This window comes from Hyperolius riggenbachi, chromosome 8 (assembly GCF_040937935.1).
Source record: "Hyperolius riggenbachi isolate aHypRig1 chromosome 8, aHypRig1.pri, whole genome shotgun sequence".
In the NCBI taxonomy this organism is placed as follows: Eukaryota; Metazoa; Chordata; class Amphibia; order Anura; family Hyperoliidae; genus Hyperolius; species Hyperolius riggenbachi.
In genome coordinates, this window is record NC_090653.1 from 236288123 (window position 1) to 236303407 (window position 15285).

Genomic DNA, 15285 nt, shown 5'->3' on the forward strand with positions numbered 1-15285 from the left:
TCACAGAACAGGTATGCAGTGGCAGGATCACTGAACAGGTATGCAGTGGTGGTGGGTGGGTTCACAGAACAAGTATGCAGTGGCAGGATCACTGAACAGGTATGCAGTGGTGGGTGGGTTCACAGAACAGGTATGCAGTGGCAGCAGGATCACTGAACAGGTATGCAGTGGTGGGTGGGTTCACAGAACAGGTATGCAGTGGCAGGATCACTGAACAGGTATGCAGTGGTGGTGGGTGGGTTCACAGAACAAGTATGCAGTGGCAGGATCACTGAACAGGTATGCAGTGGTGGGTGGGTTCACAGAACAGGTATGCAGTGGCAGCAGGATCACTGAACAGGTATGCAGTGGTGGGTGGGTTCACAGAACAGGTATGCAGTGGTGGGTTCACAGAACAGGTATGCAGTGGCAGGATCACTGAACAGGTATGCAGTGGTGGTGGGTGGGTTCACAGAACAAGTATGCAGTGGCAGCAGGATCACTGAACAGGTATGCAGTGGTGGGTTCACAGAACAGGTATGCAGTGGCAGCAGGATCACTGAACCGGTATGCAGTGGTGGGTGGGTTCACAGAACAGGTATGCAGTGGCAGGATCACTGAACAGGTATGCAGTGGTGGTGGGTGGGTTCACAGAACAGGTATGCAGTGGCAGGATCACTGAACAGGTATGCAGTGGCAGGATCACAGTACAGGTATGCAGTGGGCTGAGGGCTCACTGAACAGAACAGGTATGCAGCCAGGAAGAAGTTAAGCCTAACTAATCTTTCCCTATATGAGAGACTGCAGCAGCTCGCCCTACTCTCACTAATGCAGGCACACGAGTGGCCGTAATGGCCGCCGCTGCCTGCCTTATATAAGGGGGGTGGGGCTCCAGGGGGTAGTGTAGCCTAATTGGCTACACTGGGCCTGCTGACTGTGATGTAGAGGGTCAAAGTTGACCCTCAGGTGCATTATGGGGCGAACCGAACTTCTTCCGCAAAACGTTCGCGTGCGGTACCCGCACGCGAACCACCTAAGTTCGCGCGAACCACGTTCGCCGGCGAACCATTCGGCCCAACTCTACCTCCAACCAAACAAAACGTCAGAGATTTCAAACATGAACTAAGAATATGAATCTACTGACCACAAAAACGTTTAATGGATAACAGGCAAGTCTTCAGTATCACTTTTTATACAAGTTATTTGCAAGTAGTTATTTTATTACTGGCTTTTTAAAGAGGGTTCATGTTAATATTTGCAGCCTATTTCACACTTCTGAAAGTAAAGATTCTTCAGCAGCTTGGGTAATTTAGCCCATCTCAGCTCAGTGTTAATACTGAGTAGCCTCACCCATTTCCCATACATTCCCGTCTATAAGGGAAACCTGTTGGGACAGCTGCTACCTGCCGCAGCTCTCATCCAGTGCTGCAGGGTGTCACTTCCTCACTGCTGAAAACAGTGCTAGCTCCAGGCCAGAGCAGACCTCTGCAGCATTATGCACACTGACATACCTGTCCCGGAACTAGCACTGCTTCTAGGAATCGGGCAATGGCAGCCTCCAGCCCTGGACAGCAGCCAGGGAAAAGCTGCCCTGACAGGTTCCCTTTAATTAAGATTGATCTGACTTTCTGTCTGGTCTGGTACAGCTTGTCTGGAACATGCTTTGGCATCACATCCCTATCTATATGGAGCACAGGAGCCAAGGAGCGTGAGTAGTGTGCGGTGACTCTGCCTGATCATGCACAGTGCACAAGTGTCATTGCTCATAAGTGACAGAGATTGTTAGTGTTAGTAAATAACACAGCGACATCCATGGTGATCTGACGGGTGCTGTCATCCCATGTGACTCCCTCAAGTTTAGGAAGACCAGTGGAATTCTTCAAATAAGAAGAATATAGAATACACTTTTATAAAAGTAAAAATGGCTGGTTCTAGACTTTTTGCTGCCTGAGGCAAACTTGTGAGGATTTGTCTGCCCACCCCAATTTGGAATGATCGCACAGCGCCCAACAATTTACTCTGCTTCACTTAATGTTCTCACATGACATGCTGCAGCTCAACACTATACATTGGCTGGCTGTGAGTCTGTGACAAACACACTGCTCACCCTCAGCCGCTCCATTCCTCCTCAGGAAGGTACATACAGTACAAAAATGCTGCACCTGAAATCTCTGCGCCTGATGCAAATGTTTCACCTTGCTTCATGAGAGAACCGGCCCTGAAAGTAAAGTTACGGAAGTGGGAGAGGTTTCTAGTAAGTCCCCTTTCTCGGGGTTTCATTGCCTTGTGTTACCTTTTTTTCACTGCAGAGTAATGCTAAAGCAATGAAAATCTATGTGGCATTTCAGATTGGATGCAGTGCGATGCATTGCGCCGGAAGCATGCGATCTGACGTGATGGCACCAGGGCGTTATGGGCGCGCATCCACGGTGACATTACGCTGTAACGTTTTAGCACTTTGCAATTGAAAAAGTATCAGAAAGTAGATGAAAAAGTACTAGCAAAGTTATTTTGAGTATTTTCTTACTGGCTTAAAATGGAATGAAAACCAGCATTTCTTCTTAGCTCTAAAAAAAATATTTACAGCATATTATAGACTACCAGCATTTTTTTTACTAGCACAGCATTCAAAGGGTTACACACAGGACTTCAAAGTTCAGTGCAGAGAAATCTAGATGCATCCTAAGTGTAGATAACGTTATCTTGTGTTTACTTAATTGTATCAAGTGAGGAATGTGACACATTCTCTGACTGTGCAGAAGCTTCTGGACACAGACAGACACTCAAAGCATTTCTGCCTTCAATACATAGTGAATAAAACAAGTTATGAATAAAATGCAAAGTCAGCACTCAAAGCAAAAAACTGTACTTTTGGGAACTTGTAATCTCTAAATGAATAATAATACTTATGCACAAATGCAAATATGATAACTGTATGGCATATAAAAAGTAGGAAAACATGTTTTTATTGAATATTATGTCAGGGTTTTATACCACTTTAAAAGGCTTTTTATAGACAAGTTTGAAAATACCACCTAAGAGAAAACTCAGGAGGAAAAGTTATTTGCATATGGGCCCAAGGACCACATGCAATTCACTTTTTCTACTGAGTTGATCTAGGTGATATTTTCACACCTTGTCATAAAATGCCCTTTAACCACTTCCCCTCCCCCGGAACTAGTAACTACGTCCCTGCAAAACGCCATAACTATGTGCAGGGACGTAGCAGCTACATCCCTTCCCACCGCGTGTTCCCGCTCGCCTCCCGGCGCTCGTTACCGTCGATCAGTAGCCGCTAGATCAATCCCATTCATTGATCTAAGTCCCTGTGTGAATGATCGCCACCGTCTATTAGACGGCGCCTTCATTTATAAAGACCGTCCATGCAGTGTTTCCGGTTTGCGTACGAATAGTACACATACTGAAGTTACCTATGAGGACATCTTGTGGCCAAATTGTAAAATTACATCTACATTTTTTTTTTCAATAAAGGATCCTTTTTATCTTATTTTTACATTTGAAATTAACCCTGACCTCCCACACTCCCCAATAGCTACCAAATTATTAAAAGCATTTTTATACAAAGAGTTGTAAAGAGGGTATATTACCATTACTTTATAAATTATGGGCTTGTAATTGGAAATGGACGCAAAACTGAAAAAATGCACCCTTATTTCAAAATAAAATATTGGTGCAATACATTGTACTAGGGAAAAATGTTAAACATTGCAATAAATGTGTGGGTTTTAATTACGTTAGCATGTATTATTTTAAAACTATAATGGCCGAAAACTGAGAAATTATGAATTTTTTCCATTTTTTTTATGTTTCCTGTTAAAACACTTTTAGAAAAAAATAATTCTTAGTAAAAAGTACCCCCCAAATAAAGCCTAATTGGTGGCGAAAAAAACAAGATATAGATTGTTTCATTGTGATAAGTAGTAATAAAGTTATAGGCGAATGAATGGAAGGAGCGCTGACAGGTAAATATTGCTGTGGTTTTTTTTTAAAGGGAAGATTCACAGAGTTTTAAACAAAAATAAAAATACTAATCCACTTACCTGGGGCTTCCTCCAGCCCGTGGCAGGCAGGACGCGCCCTTGACGCCTCTCCGGAGGCTCCCGGTCTTCTCCGGTGGCTCACCCAACCTGACCAGCTCGGTTTCCTGGTCGGGTTTCTCCTTGCGCTCCAACATGCGTCTCACGCAGTTGCGCTGACGTCATCGGTCATCCTACGGACTGTACTGAGTGGGCGCAGAACTACTGCGCCTGCGCAGTACAGCCTGGAGGACGTCCAATGACGTCAGAGTGACCACGTGAGATGCACATTGGAGCGCACAAGAGCTCAACCTGGAAGCCGGCCTGGGCAGGTCGGGTGAGCCACCGGAGAAGACCGGGAGCCTCTGGAGCGGCGTCGAGGGCACGTCCTGCCTGCCATGGGCTGGAGGAAGCCCCAGGTAAGTGGATTAGTATTTTTAGTTCTCCGTGAACCCTCCCTTTAAGGGGAAAAAACCTTCAAGGTGAAGTGGTTAAGCCACCAGCAAGTAAGAAAACACTCAAAATAATTTTCATAGCACTTTTTCACCAACTTTTTTCTGCAGGCTTTCCAGAGCTGCCATTGGGCAGCTCTCTCTCCCTGGCCACGTCCCCTGCCGCTCCCTCGCCTCCTTACGTGCTGGCAGAGAGAGATCTCTCCTTCCGGCATCATGACCCAGAGGTCACAAAAGTGAAAGCGGGCCCCAGCAGGCCTCAGGAGCGGCGGAGAGCAGAATGGGTAGTGGCTACCTGATCTGCCCAGCCCCCCAGATCAGGTAGCCTATTTTTTTTTTATTATATGAGCCCACCTTGGGCTCTCTTTAAAGCGAAGATAAATGTTATCTCCTAGGAGATGACTCAGGTGAAAAAGTTAATTGCCCTGAAATAAAATAATTCAAATGTTTCCTTAATTGATCCCTTTCCAGATGATCCTCATCATTATATCTCACTTATGAAAATGATCATTTTCAAACATCAAACACCTTGTTATTTAATTTCCAGCAGAATTTTAGAAATTTTATTCTAAAATTCTGCTGGAAATTAAATAACAAGGTGTTTGATTCTTAGAAATATAGGTGAAAAAAGATACGGTAAGCCTTAAAGGACAGGTCCGAGGAAAGAAAAACCCAACAAGATCTACTTACCTGGAGCTTCCTCCAGCCCCAGGAAGTCGATCTGTCCCTCGCTGCAGCTCTGCTCCCAGCCAGTGTTCCCGGGTTCCCTTTGTTGCATATGCCAACCTCGCAAGGTTGGCATCTTCTGCGCCTGCACGAGCGTGCTGCTCACGTAGCCTGAAGCATTCTGCTCACGCACGTGCAGAAGATGCCAGCGAGGTCGGCATCTGCAACGTAGGGGACCCCGGAGCTGCGTCGAGGAACAGATAGGCTGCCAGGGGCTGGAGGAAGACACAGGTTAGTAGATCATGTTTTTTTTTTCCTCGCATCTGTCCTTTAAAGAGGAACTGTAGTGAGAATAACATAATGCATAAAATTGCCTATTTTTTTACAATATTCACTTTGTCAGTGTTTGCCTATTGTAAAATCTTTCCTCTCCCTGATTTACATTCTGTAATTTATCACTACTACTACTACTACTACTAATAGTGGTGACATTTTTAGTTCTGCCAGGTGATCTGTATGGGTGTTAGGCCTGGAAGCCACTAGGAGCGCTTTTCTGAGAACTTTGTGGTTTGAAAAGCTCTTGCTAATGTAATGCTATGGGTGTGATCCCACTTGAGCGATGTGATTTTATAAAAATCCCCTATAGCAATGCATTAGCAAGAGCTTTTTCAAATCACTAACACTTAGAAAAGGCTGCTAGTGGGTTTGAGCCCTTACAGAGAGTTCAATGCAAAGAGGGAGATACTGCTTTCTTGGCAGTTGGAAAAAGTCATTATTTCCACAATGCAGTGAGGTTCTCAGACAGCCAACTGTCAGGACTATGGTCATGACATCAAACTGTGGGAGGAGTTTCACCCCAATATCAGCCACAAGGATCCCAGATGATCTATTTGAGAAAAGGTAAAGATTTCTGGTGGGAAAGGGGGTATCAGCTTGGAAAGAAGCTCAATCTTTGGTTAAAGTTCCTCTTTAAAAGAGATAAGAAAATATAACAGTTTTGATAAGGTGTGTCTGTTGTGCTACCTTTTAAAATCCCTGGTTCAAGATGTTATCTGTTTCTGAAAATCAGCATCAGAAGTCCAGAAGTGGTGGGCATCTGATAAACACGTTGGCTGCTCTCCAGCTCCAGCACAGCTTGGTAGACAGACACAGCTTTGGGTACGGCTTTCTGTTTATTCTGACAGACAATTCGTAAACAAAATGTTTATTTAACTACTTGAAAACCGCCTCACGCCAATGGGCGTGACCATGGCGGCAGCCCCAGGACCACCTAACGGCAATTGGCGACAAGTCCTGGAGCTGCAGTTTGGCAGGGAACGGCCGCGCGCATGAGCGATCATTCCCTGCCCGTTCATGGAGAGGAGTTCCGTGAAGCGAAAGGGGAAAGAAATCCCCTTTGTTTACAAGCGTACAGCGCTGTACGAGATCGGCGATCCATGGCCTCTGATTGGCCGGGGATCGCCGTCCTCTCCTAGGCTGATGCCTATGACAGGCGGAACAGGACGGATCGCCATCCTGTTCAACTCTCTGCATGGAGGGGAGGAGGGAAGGGGAGGAGGGAGGGAGAAATAAACAGCCTGATACAGGCTGAGAAAAAAAAATGTGACAGCAGCGATTGGACCCCTCCGGCAGCATGTCCCCTTAGGGACAAAAATAGGAGGTGAGTCCGATCGCCATACTTCTTAGCTGGGCTGTGCAGGAGGCTGAAAAGCCTGCACAGCCCAGTGTTGCAAAAAAACAGCCTGGTCTTTAGGGGGGTTTAACACTGCGGTCATCAAGTGGTTAAACAACGCCACAGCTGCTGGAGCGCATACAAGCAAAGCAGCTTCTGGCACTAGGCTCTGCTAGATCCTAGAACTCAAGAATTGCTGAAATGAGCTGTAATTATTTTAGGAAACTAAAAATGATTGATGGGAAACATTACGGGTGAACTTTGTTATAATTGCTCTATCCTTTAATGTCAGTTATGTTACCATGGAGCGGTGGTTTCCACAGGCGTTCATGTAGGTGCAGATCATGCCACAGTAATTATTTAGACTGCTCTGCCCCAACAGGTATCAGTAATTTATTTGATTTCAGAAGGTGATAGCTGGGGAGGGTATTGCTAGGTGCAGGGTCAATTAAGGTTAAAATGAGTGTTAACATGGTTAGGAACATTATTGGGGTAGGCTACGTTTAACAGTAGATTAGAGGGTCGATAAGGGAGCGTAAAGCATTGCGGGTAGGTTTAAAGTGAACCTGAACTCTTGAATACAAAAAGGAAACACCGAAAGCCCAATATACAGTAGTGTGTGCAATAAGTAGTGGCAATAGGTGGATATATAAAAAAAGCAAGTATGATTATACTCACAAACCAGGTTTACCTCTCAGGCAACCCCTGTATACGCAGGTGGGGAGATTAGACCTGACCCCACTCAGGATTAAGAATTCACTCTCTGTAGATCAGAAAAAGGAGAAACACACCTCCACCAAGGGTGGACTCAGACAAGAGGCACTTGACTTTGATCTAGACCTGCATTTGTTGTATGTTCCGTCTAATTGCCTGATAAAGTGGGGTCAGTTCTGCAAAACGTGTTGCACTGCACTTTGGAGTATGTGAATAAAATTGCTTTGTTGAATAACATCAACAATATCTTGTGTCTACTTGGAGGAGGTAAGTCCACTGCTACCTCCTCTATTTTTAACATTTTCAGCTACTTTTATTCCTTTGGCACCTCTGTTTTTTTTTTCATCGCTGAACTCTTGAATAACACACAATGAAAATCTTTATTCCACATGTAGTTGCTAAAGAAATTCACTTCTCTGTGTTCTGTGTTTTTTTAGGATCAACCTATCTAATTAGTTCTTATCAGCAATTGTGAATAGACTGCAGATGAGCTCTGCTGAGGCAACTCTACAACCTGTTTAGTGCCTTTTGCAAAAGTATAACCAAGTAAAATTTCAGGTTTATTTAGGATTTCCAAAAATGGTAATGAGGATGTCTTTCCCCATAAAGGTTATTATACTGTGGCTAATCTTTTAGAGCAAAGAGGAAGTTCTTCAGTGAATTAAAATTTAAGGGTAGATTCATAAGTAAGATTAGGAATTTGTTTTGGAAGAGTTGTTATTGGGTACATGGTTACATTTAGGGGTACTGGTAGCGCCATAGTGGTCAGGAAGAGTTAAAGGGGAACTGAAGTAAGAGGTATACGGAGGCTGCCATATTTACTTACTTTTAATCAATATCAGTTGCCTGGCAGCCCTGCTGGTCTATTTCTCTGCAGTAATATCTGAATAACACCAGAAACAAGCATGCAGCTAGTCTTGTCAGATCTGACTTTAAAGTCTGAAACACCTGATCTGCTGCATGCTTGTTCAGGGGCTATGGCTAATAGTATTAGAGGCAGAGGATCAGCAGGGCTGCCAGGCAATTGGTATTGCTTAATCACTTCTGTGCCAGGGGGTGGTTTTGCTGATCGGTGCTGCGTGGGCTCTCCAGCCCGCAGCAACGATCAGCTAGCAGCCAGGGCGAACAGACTTCCCCCCTTTTTTCCCCACTAGGGGGATGTCCTGCTGGGGGCCGGGGGGGTCTGATCGCCGCCGGCTGCTTGCGCTTGCGGGGGGGCTCTTCAAAGCCCCCCTCCGCAGCGCTTCCTGGCCTCCTTCCCCTTCCCTCCCTCTCTCTCCCTCTGCGAGCGGCGCAGGACGGAGTTCCGTCCTGCGCCGGATAGGATAGGCTTCAGCCTATCAGGTGCCGGCGGTCCCCGGCCAATCAGAGGCCGGGGATTGCCGATCTCCTCTACGGCGCTGCTGCGCAGCAGCGCCGTATATATGTAAACACCGGGGAAGATCTTCCCCGTGTGTTTACATTTACCCTGCGAGCCGCGATCGGCGGCTCGCAGGGTGTTCACGGAGACATGCTCCGTGAACTGACATGGAACGGCCGCTCATAGGAGCGGCCGTTTCCATGCAATCCACTTCAGGATTCAGGGGCGTAGTTAAGCGTACGCCGAATCCTGAAGTGGTTAAAAGGAAATAAACATGGCAGCCTCCATATACCTCTCTCTTCAGTTCCCCTTTAATGTTAGGCACAAAAGAGAGGAGGGGTTAGGCAAAGGGCAGGATGTATGATTAGGGTTAAGCCAGGTGGTAGGACTGGGGCCACAAAGGTACAGGAACTCATGATACTGGGCTATTTCCCTAATATCTGGGGTCCAGTTACAGTATAAGGTGCTGCTATATCAGCACTTCAGTAGTAAATATGCTTCTTATTGAAAGATTTTAACATAAAAAACAGTTTTTGTATGTAAATTGTAATTCTATACACTCTGCCAGTTATATTTGCTCATTACAACTACAGAGTCTGATCTAAAGATGTGCCGGGCCTGTCTCCTCCTAATCGAGTGCGGGAACGCAACGTGTGTACCCAGCATCAACCTCGCTTACTAGGCCCTAAAAAGACAAAAAGGACAAGTGTGATCTTTTAAATCACCAGGCAACTGCATCTGCCAGTGTGTGTGATTACTCTATGCCTAAAACATCCACAACAAAAAATGAATGAAACTCCTCAGCTCCTAATAGTGCCCTTTTTTATTATTATTATTTTGTATGTCTTAAATTTAGTTCAATGATTTACTTTTGTGTGTTACTTTATGTGGGCATTATCAGTGCAGCTGCTGTTTGCCCCAACCCCATACAGGTGATCGCAACGAAGGAGTAGGTTACCTGCTCCAGTGTTGGGCTGGTCAAACATCCACACATGTGCTGTGCTCAGAGTTTGATCATCCACAAGGCAATTCTAGGCAGCTGCCTAGGGCCTGGAGAGAGTCTAGGGCCTGGTGGATGCTAGAACCCAACAAATCTTACTAAAAAAAGGCAGGTGACTATCAGCAGTGGGCAAAAAGTGCTATCTTGCCTCAGGTCCCACTTCATCTTAAAGAACAAGTGGCACCCATGCTAACCTAGAAAAAAAAACCACATATATAAGTAGATAAATATTAGTTCTATTTACATAACAGATGTATTGTGCTATGCACGTTATGATTCCTGTGAATTTTATAAAGGAAAAGCAGAGAATCCTATTCTAGGCAGTTTCCATCTTTGTTATCTTCAACCTCCTGACATAATTTCCTCCCTCACTTTTTTCTTTCTGTTGCTAATTGTGTATTCGTTACAACCCCTCTTCCCAGAGTCTTCAGACACTCCCACTGAGGTATATACTAGGAAGTGCATTGTATTATGTCATTAGAAGGAGGGGGGAATAAAGGGAAGAGGAGGAAAATATTATAGATAAAAAGATCCCCCAGCATGCAACTTTTTGGCAATGGCTATTAAAGGGCCAGTGCTCCTAATTTTTGTGCTAACTCAAAACCATAACAGCAGGAAAAGTTTTGAAAGTTTTGAATGCAGGATTAGCATCTTTATCACGTAATACAGCTGCTGTTGAAATTTGATTTTTATGGTGACAATCCCACTTTAATCCTTCTCTGGCTGTGCTTCTTGCATGTTACCAGCAGGGGGAGGAGGATTTACTGTGGGATTTACTATGGGCAGAATGGCCTTACCATTTGTAATTGCACCCCCCCATATTCCAGATTCAGAATCACATATATGCACTGCCATGCAATTACGGTAAGTTCTTCTGTTAAAATTTGCAGAAAATAACAGAAGAGAGTTTTTCACATTACAACAGCATAATTATTGCTTAAAGAGGAACTGCAGTGAAATTAACACAATGAATAAAATTGCTCATTGCTTACAATATTCATTTATAGATTATTTAGTCAGTGTTTGTCCATTGCAAAATCTTTCCTAACCCTAACTTACATTCTGACATTTATCACTGGTGGTGACATCTTTAGTTCTGCCAGGTTATCTGTATGGAATGTTCAATACTGAGAGTTCTATGCAAAAAGGGAGATGTTGCTTGCTTGGCAGTTTGAAAAAGCAATTATTTCCCACATTGCATCCGAGGTTCACAGACAGCAAACTGTCAGAGATTCTCTTTAATTATCCTCTGTTGATTAATAGTTATTAGAGCATGCAGGGATTTTTAAAGTGTAACTGTAGAGGGAAAAAGTGCCCCTATGGGACACACTTTGGGAGGAGGAAGCCTAGATCCTCCAGCTCCAGAGGCTTCCCTGTCCTCCTCCACAACCCGTTCAAGGGCTTGTCAGTGACTTGTACATGCAAAGCAGCATGGACCCGATAAGTATTTTGCAGAAAAAGCTGAGCCTGATTGGGTCCATCTTACTGGGCAAGCTTCGCTTTTTCCACCACAACCCAAATGAGTTGGTGCTACGGCACAGGCGCAGTGTAGATGTGCTTTGGGGGTCTCAGTGCTGGAACAGCCTGGTGGAAGAGACCGGGTGAAGTCCTTGGAGGAAGGCTACATAATACTGGGGGCACACCTGGCTACCTATACTGTGGTGAGGGCTGCTTAATACTGGGGGCACACCTGGCTACCTCCAGGAAATCCCAAAGAACGGGATTTCCTGGAGGGCTTCCCATGGCGACGGGGCGGGATGACGTCACCGGCGTCGGGACGTCATTGGGAGTCCCGAACCACCCCTCAGCGCTGCCTGGCACTGATTGGCCAGGCAGCGCACGGGGTCGGGGGGGGGGGGGGGGGGGGCGCGGCGCGACGGATAGCGGCGATCGAGCGCGGGGATAGCGGCGGTCAAGCGCGGGGCGGCGGTGATCGGGGTTACCGCCAAGGAGGTTAATACTGGCGGCACACATAGCTACCTATACTGGCGAGGGGGGTACAAAACACTGGAGGCACATCTACTGTAGCTACCTATACTGGGGAGGGGGTTAACTTAATACTGGAGGCACACCTGGCTACATATACTGGGGAGGGGAAATACTTAATACTGGGGACACACCTGGCTACATATACTGGGGAGTGGAAATACTTAATACTGGGGACACACCTGGCTACATATACTGGGGAGGGGAACTACTTAATACTGGGGACACACCTGGCTACATATACTGGGGAGGGGAACTACTTAATACTGGGGGCACACCTGGCTTCCTATACTGGGGAGGGGAGCTGCTTAATACTGGGGGTACACCTGGTTACCTATACTGTGGAGGGGGGCTACTTAATACTGGGGGCACAACTGGCTACCTACTTAATACTGGGGGCTGCTGATCCTGTGTCTCTAATACTTTTAGCCACAGCCCCTCAACAAGCATCTAGATCACGTGCTCTGACTGAAGTCAGACTGGATTAGCTGCATGCTTGTTTCAGGTGTGTGATTCAACCACTGCAGCCAAAGAGATCAGCAGGACTGACAAGCAACTGGTATTGTTTAAAAGGAAACATCCATATACCTCTCAGTTTAGGTTCCCTTTAATACTGGAGGCACACCTGGCTACCTATACTGTGGAGGGGGGCTACTTAATACTGGGGGCACAACTGGCTACCTATACTGGGGAGGGGGGCTACTTAATACTGGGGGCACAACTGACTACCTATATTGGGGAGGGGGGCTACTTAATACTGGGGGCACAACTGGCTACCTATACTGGGGAGGGGGGCTACTTAATACTGGAGGCACACCTGGCTACCTATACTGGGGAGGGGGGCTACTTAATACTGGGGGCACAACTGGCTACCTATACTGGGGAGGGGGGCTACTTAATACTGGGGGCACAACTGGCTACCTATATTGGGGAGGGGGGCTACTTAATACTGGGGGCACAACTGGCTACCTATACTGGGGAGGGGGGCTACTTAATACTGGAGGCACACCTGGCTACCTATATTGGGGAGGGGGGCTACTTAATACTGGGGGCACACCTGGCTACCTATACTGGGGAGGGGGGCTACTTAATACTGGAGGCACACCTGGCTACCTATACTGGGGAGGGGGGCTACTTAATACTGAAGGCACACCTGGCTACCTATACTGGGGAGGGGGGCTACTTAATACTGGAGGCACACCTGGCTACCTATACTGAGGAGGGGGGCAACTTAATACTGGGGGCACACCTGGCTCCTGATCTAGTGATTTGTAAGCACACTTGTCCTTTAGTGCAAATATTAGCACTGCAGCCTATCCGGCATACAGTGTACAGGGAGATCACCCAGGGGCACTCAGCCGAGGACTTCCCTACGTCAGGCTATGGAACCTGCAGAGGGGGGCCTGATGGACAAGGGAGGGTGGGGGGACCAGCAGTGCCAGGAGGAGAGGACGGCAGCTGCCAGACTGCTGCATTCTTTGAGAACAATCTGCTCTGCCCCACACACTCACACACACATAGGCATACAAAGCCAGCAGGAATGAGATCTATGAGCCCGGAGCTTGCTGGCAGAGGAACGGCCTGTTTTGCTGTTGCTGTAGAAACAGGTGTGTTTGTTTGGCTGCTGATGGAGGGAGGTGTTAGCTGGTATTTTGTCACTGAAACATCACTGGCAGTGCCACTGCCCGCTACAGGCGAGCGCTGCCGCTGGCACACCCTGTTAGTCCTCCTGAGAATGCAGAAGGTACTAGACCGTACATGTGTCAGCCCTTGTCTTGAAATGCTGACAGAAAATGAAAAATTAGCTGGGCCGCAGAGTTCATGGTGTAAAGTGCGACCAACACTTTTTTCGAGAACAAAAAAGCAATTGCTTCAGTTCAGGGCTATGCATAAAAGTATTAATAGCAAAGATTAATTCACCTTGCTTAAAGGGAATCTGAAGTGAAAATAAACTTATGATATAATGATGTGTATGTGTAGTACAGCTAAGAAATTAAATATTAGCAGCAGAGATAGGAGTCTAATATTCCTTCCAGAACAGGAATTATCTATGCAAAAGAGCATCACTGATCTCTCCGACTTTCAAAGTCACAGAGAGCTCTGTCTTCTGAAGCTTATTATCTCAAGTGTCTGGCACTGTATTTTGTTTTTCTGCAGAGGAAAGTTCAAAAGTGCATTAGCCTGCTCTGTGAAATCATTTAGAAGGCTGAGTGTAGTATGTAAACTGCAAATATTAGAGAATGCGATGTAATGCAATGTTATAAAAAAAAACTATATAAATGATAAATAAATATGAGACTATTTTCTTTGTTACTAATGTTCTATTAATTATCCGTACTACACATACAATTCATTATATCATACGTTTTTTTTTTTCGCTTCAGCGTCACTTTAATTACTTGTTCTGTGCTTGTGTGTACACAACACAGCTATTCCACACTGTTCCTAATAAATAATGTCAGATAAGCGTGTGAAAATTGGCAATTAGTGCCACTGCAATGTTAAGATGATTACTTGTGCAGGTAGATGGGAATTTCTGTACAGCCCATATAGCGGAGGAAGCGCAAATGATGCGATCTGCTGTAATGTGCTGCTCCTCCTGGGATCAATCTGATAGCTGCTCTCCAGGGGTTTACACAGGTCAGATTCAGGTACTTATATGTAGCGTATTTTTCGTACTATAAGACGCTCCTGACCATAAGACGCACCTAGGTTTAGAGGACAAAAACCAGGGGAAAAAATATATATACTAATTCTGGAGCATCCATGGCGAAGGGGCGTCTTGTGGATTATGCCCCCTTGTGAGGCTTGTGTCTTCCTGTGTCCTTCTCTGTCCTCCTTGTGTCCTCCTCTATGCCCCTTTGTGTCCTCCTTTTGTCCCCCCGGTGTCCTCCTCTGCATGGGCACAGTACAGGGAGTCCCCCACATCGTGTTGGGTTAGAGATTCGTATTGGCAGGTGTTCACAAGTCAGGAACTCCCTGCATTTAAACTATAAGACGCAGTGACTTTTGGGGGAATAAAAGTGAGTCTTATAGTCCAAAAAATACAGTAATATCTTATGCAGGTAGATGGGAATTTATGTACAGTCCATACTGCCTAGGAACCGCAAATGATGTGATCTGCTGTAATGTGCTGCTCCCCTCGGGATGAGTTTGATAGCTGCTGTCCAGGGGTTTACACAGGACAGATTCAGGTACTTATTATGTAACTAGTCACCTTAGCCCGCTTAGAAACAGGCTAGGTCTGTCATTACTTCGCCATGCGCATGATGCCCGCGCGCACACATGCCCGCCCCTTCTGGTCCCGTCCTCCGGCTCTCGGCACCATTGGCAGTGTCTCTGCGTCTTGTCCCTGCACATGCGCAATGCTAAAAAGCACTGACATGGACAAAAACGGACGCAGAGACACTTGCCAATTA

General features: G+C 46.0%; 1 protein-coding gene across 4 annotated transcripts in view; it reads right to left on the reverse strand.

Annotated features, from left to right (window-relative positions):
- The window catches only part of LOC137527663 (protein Wnt-7b-like), a 128686-nt gene that overhangs the window by 30783 nt on the left and 82618 nt on the right, over nt 1-15285 (reverse strand). The window contains exon 1 of one of the 4 annotated variants that reach the window (XM_068248376.1): nt 13394-13464. The exons of 2 other annotated variants lie outside the window; for them this stretch is intronic. Coding sequence is in view for 1 of the 2 variants with exons in the window: in XM_068248375.1 (XP_068104476.1) it covers nt 13378-13391 (14 nt within the window). In the remaining variant the exon portion in view is untranslated. Of the gene's footprint in view, nt 1-13377; nt 13465-15285 lie in introns of those variants that run through there. One more of the 4 variants, XM_068248375.1, reaches the window with a different exon arrangement.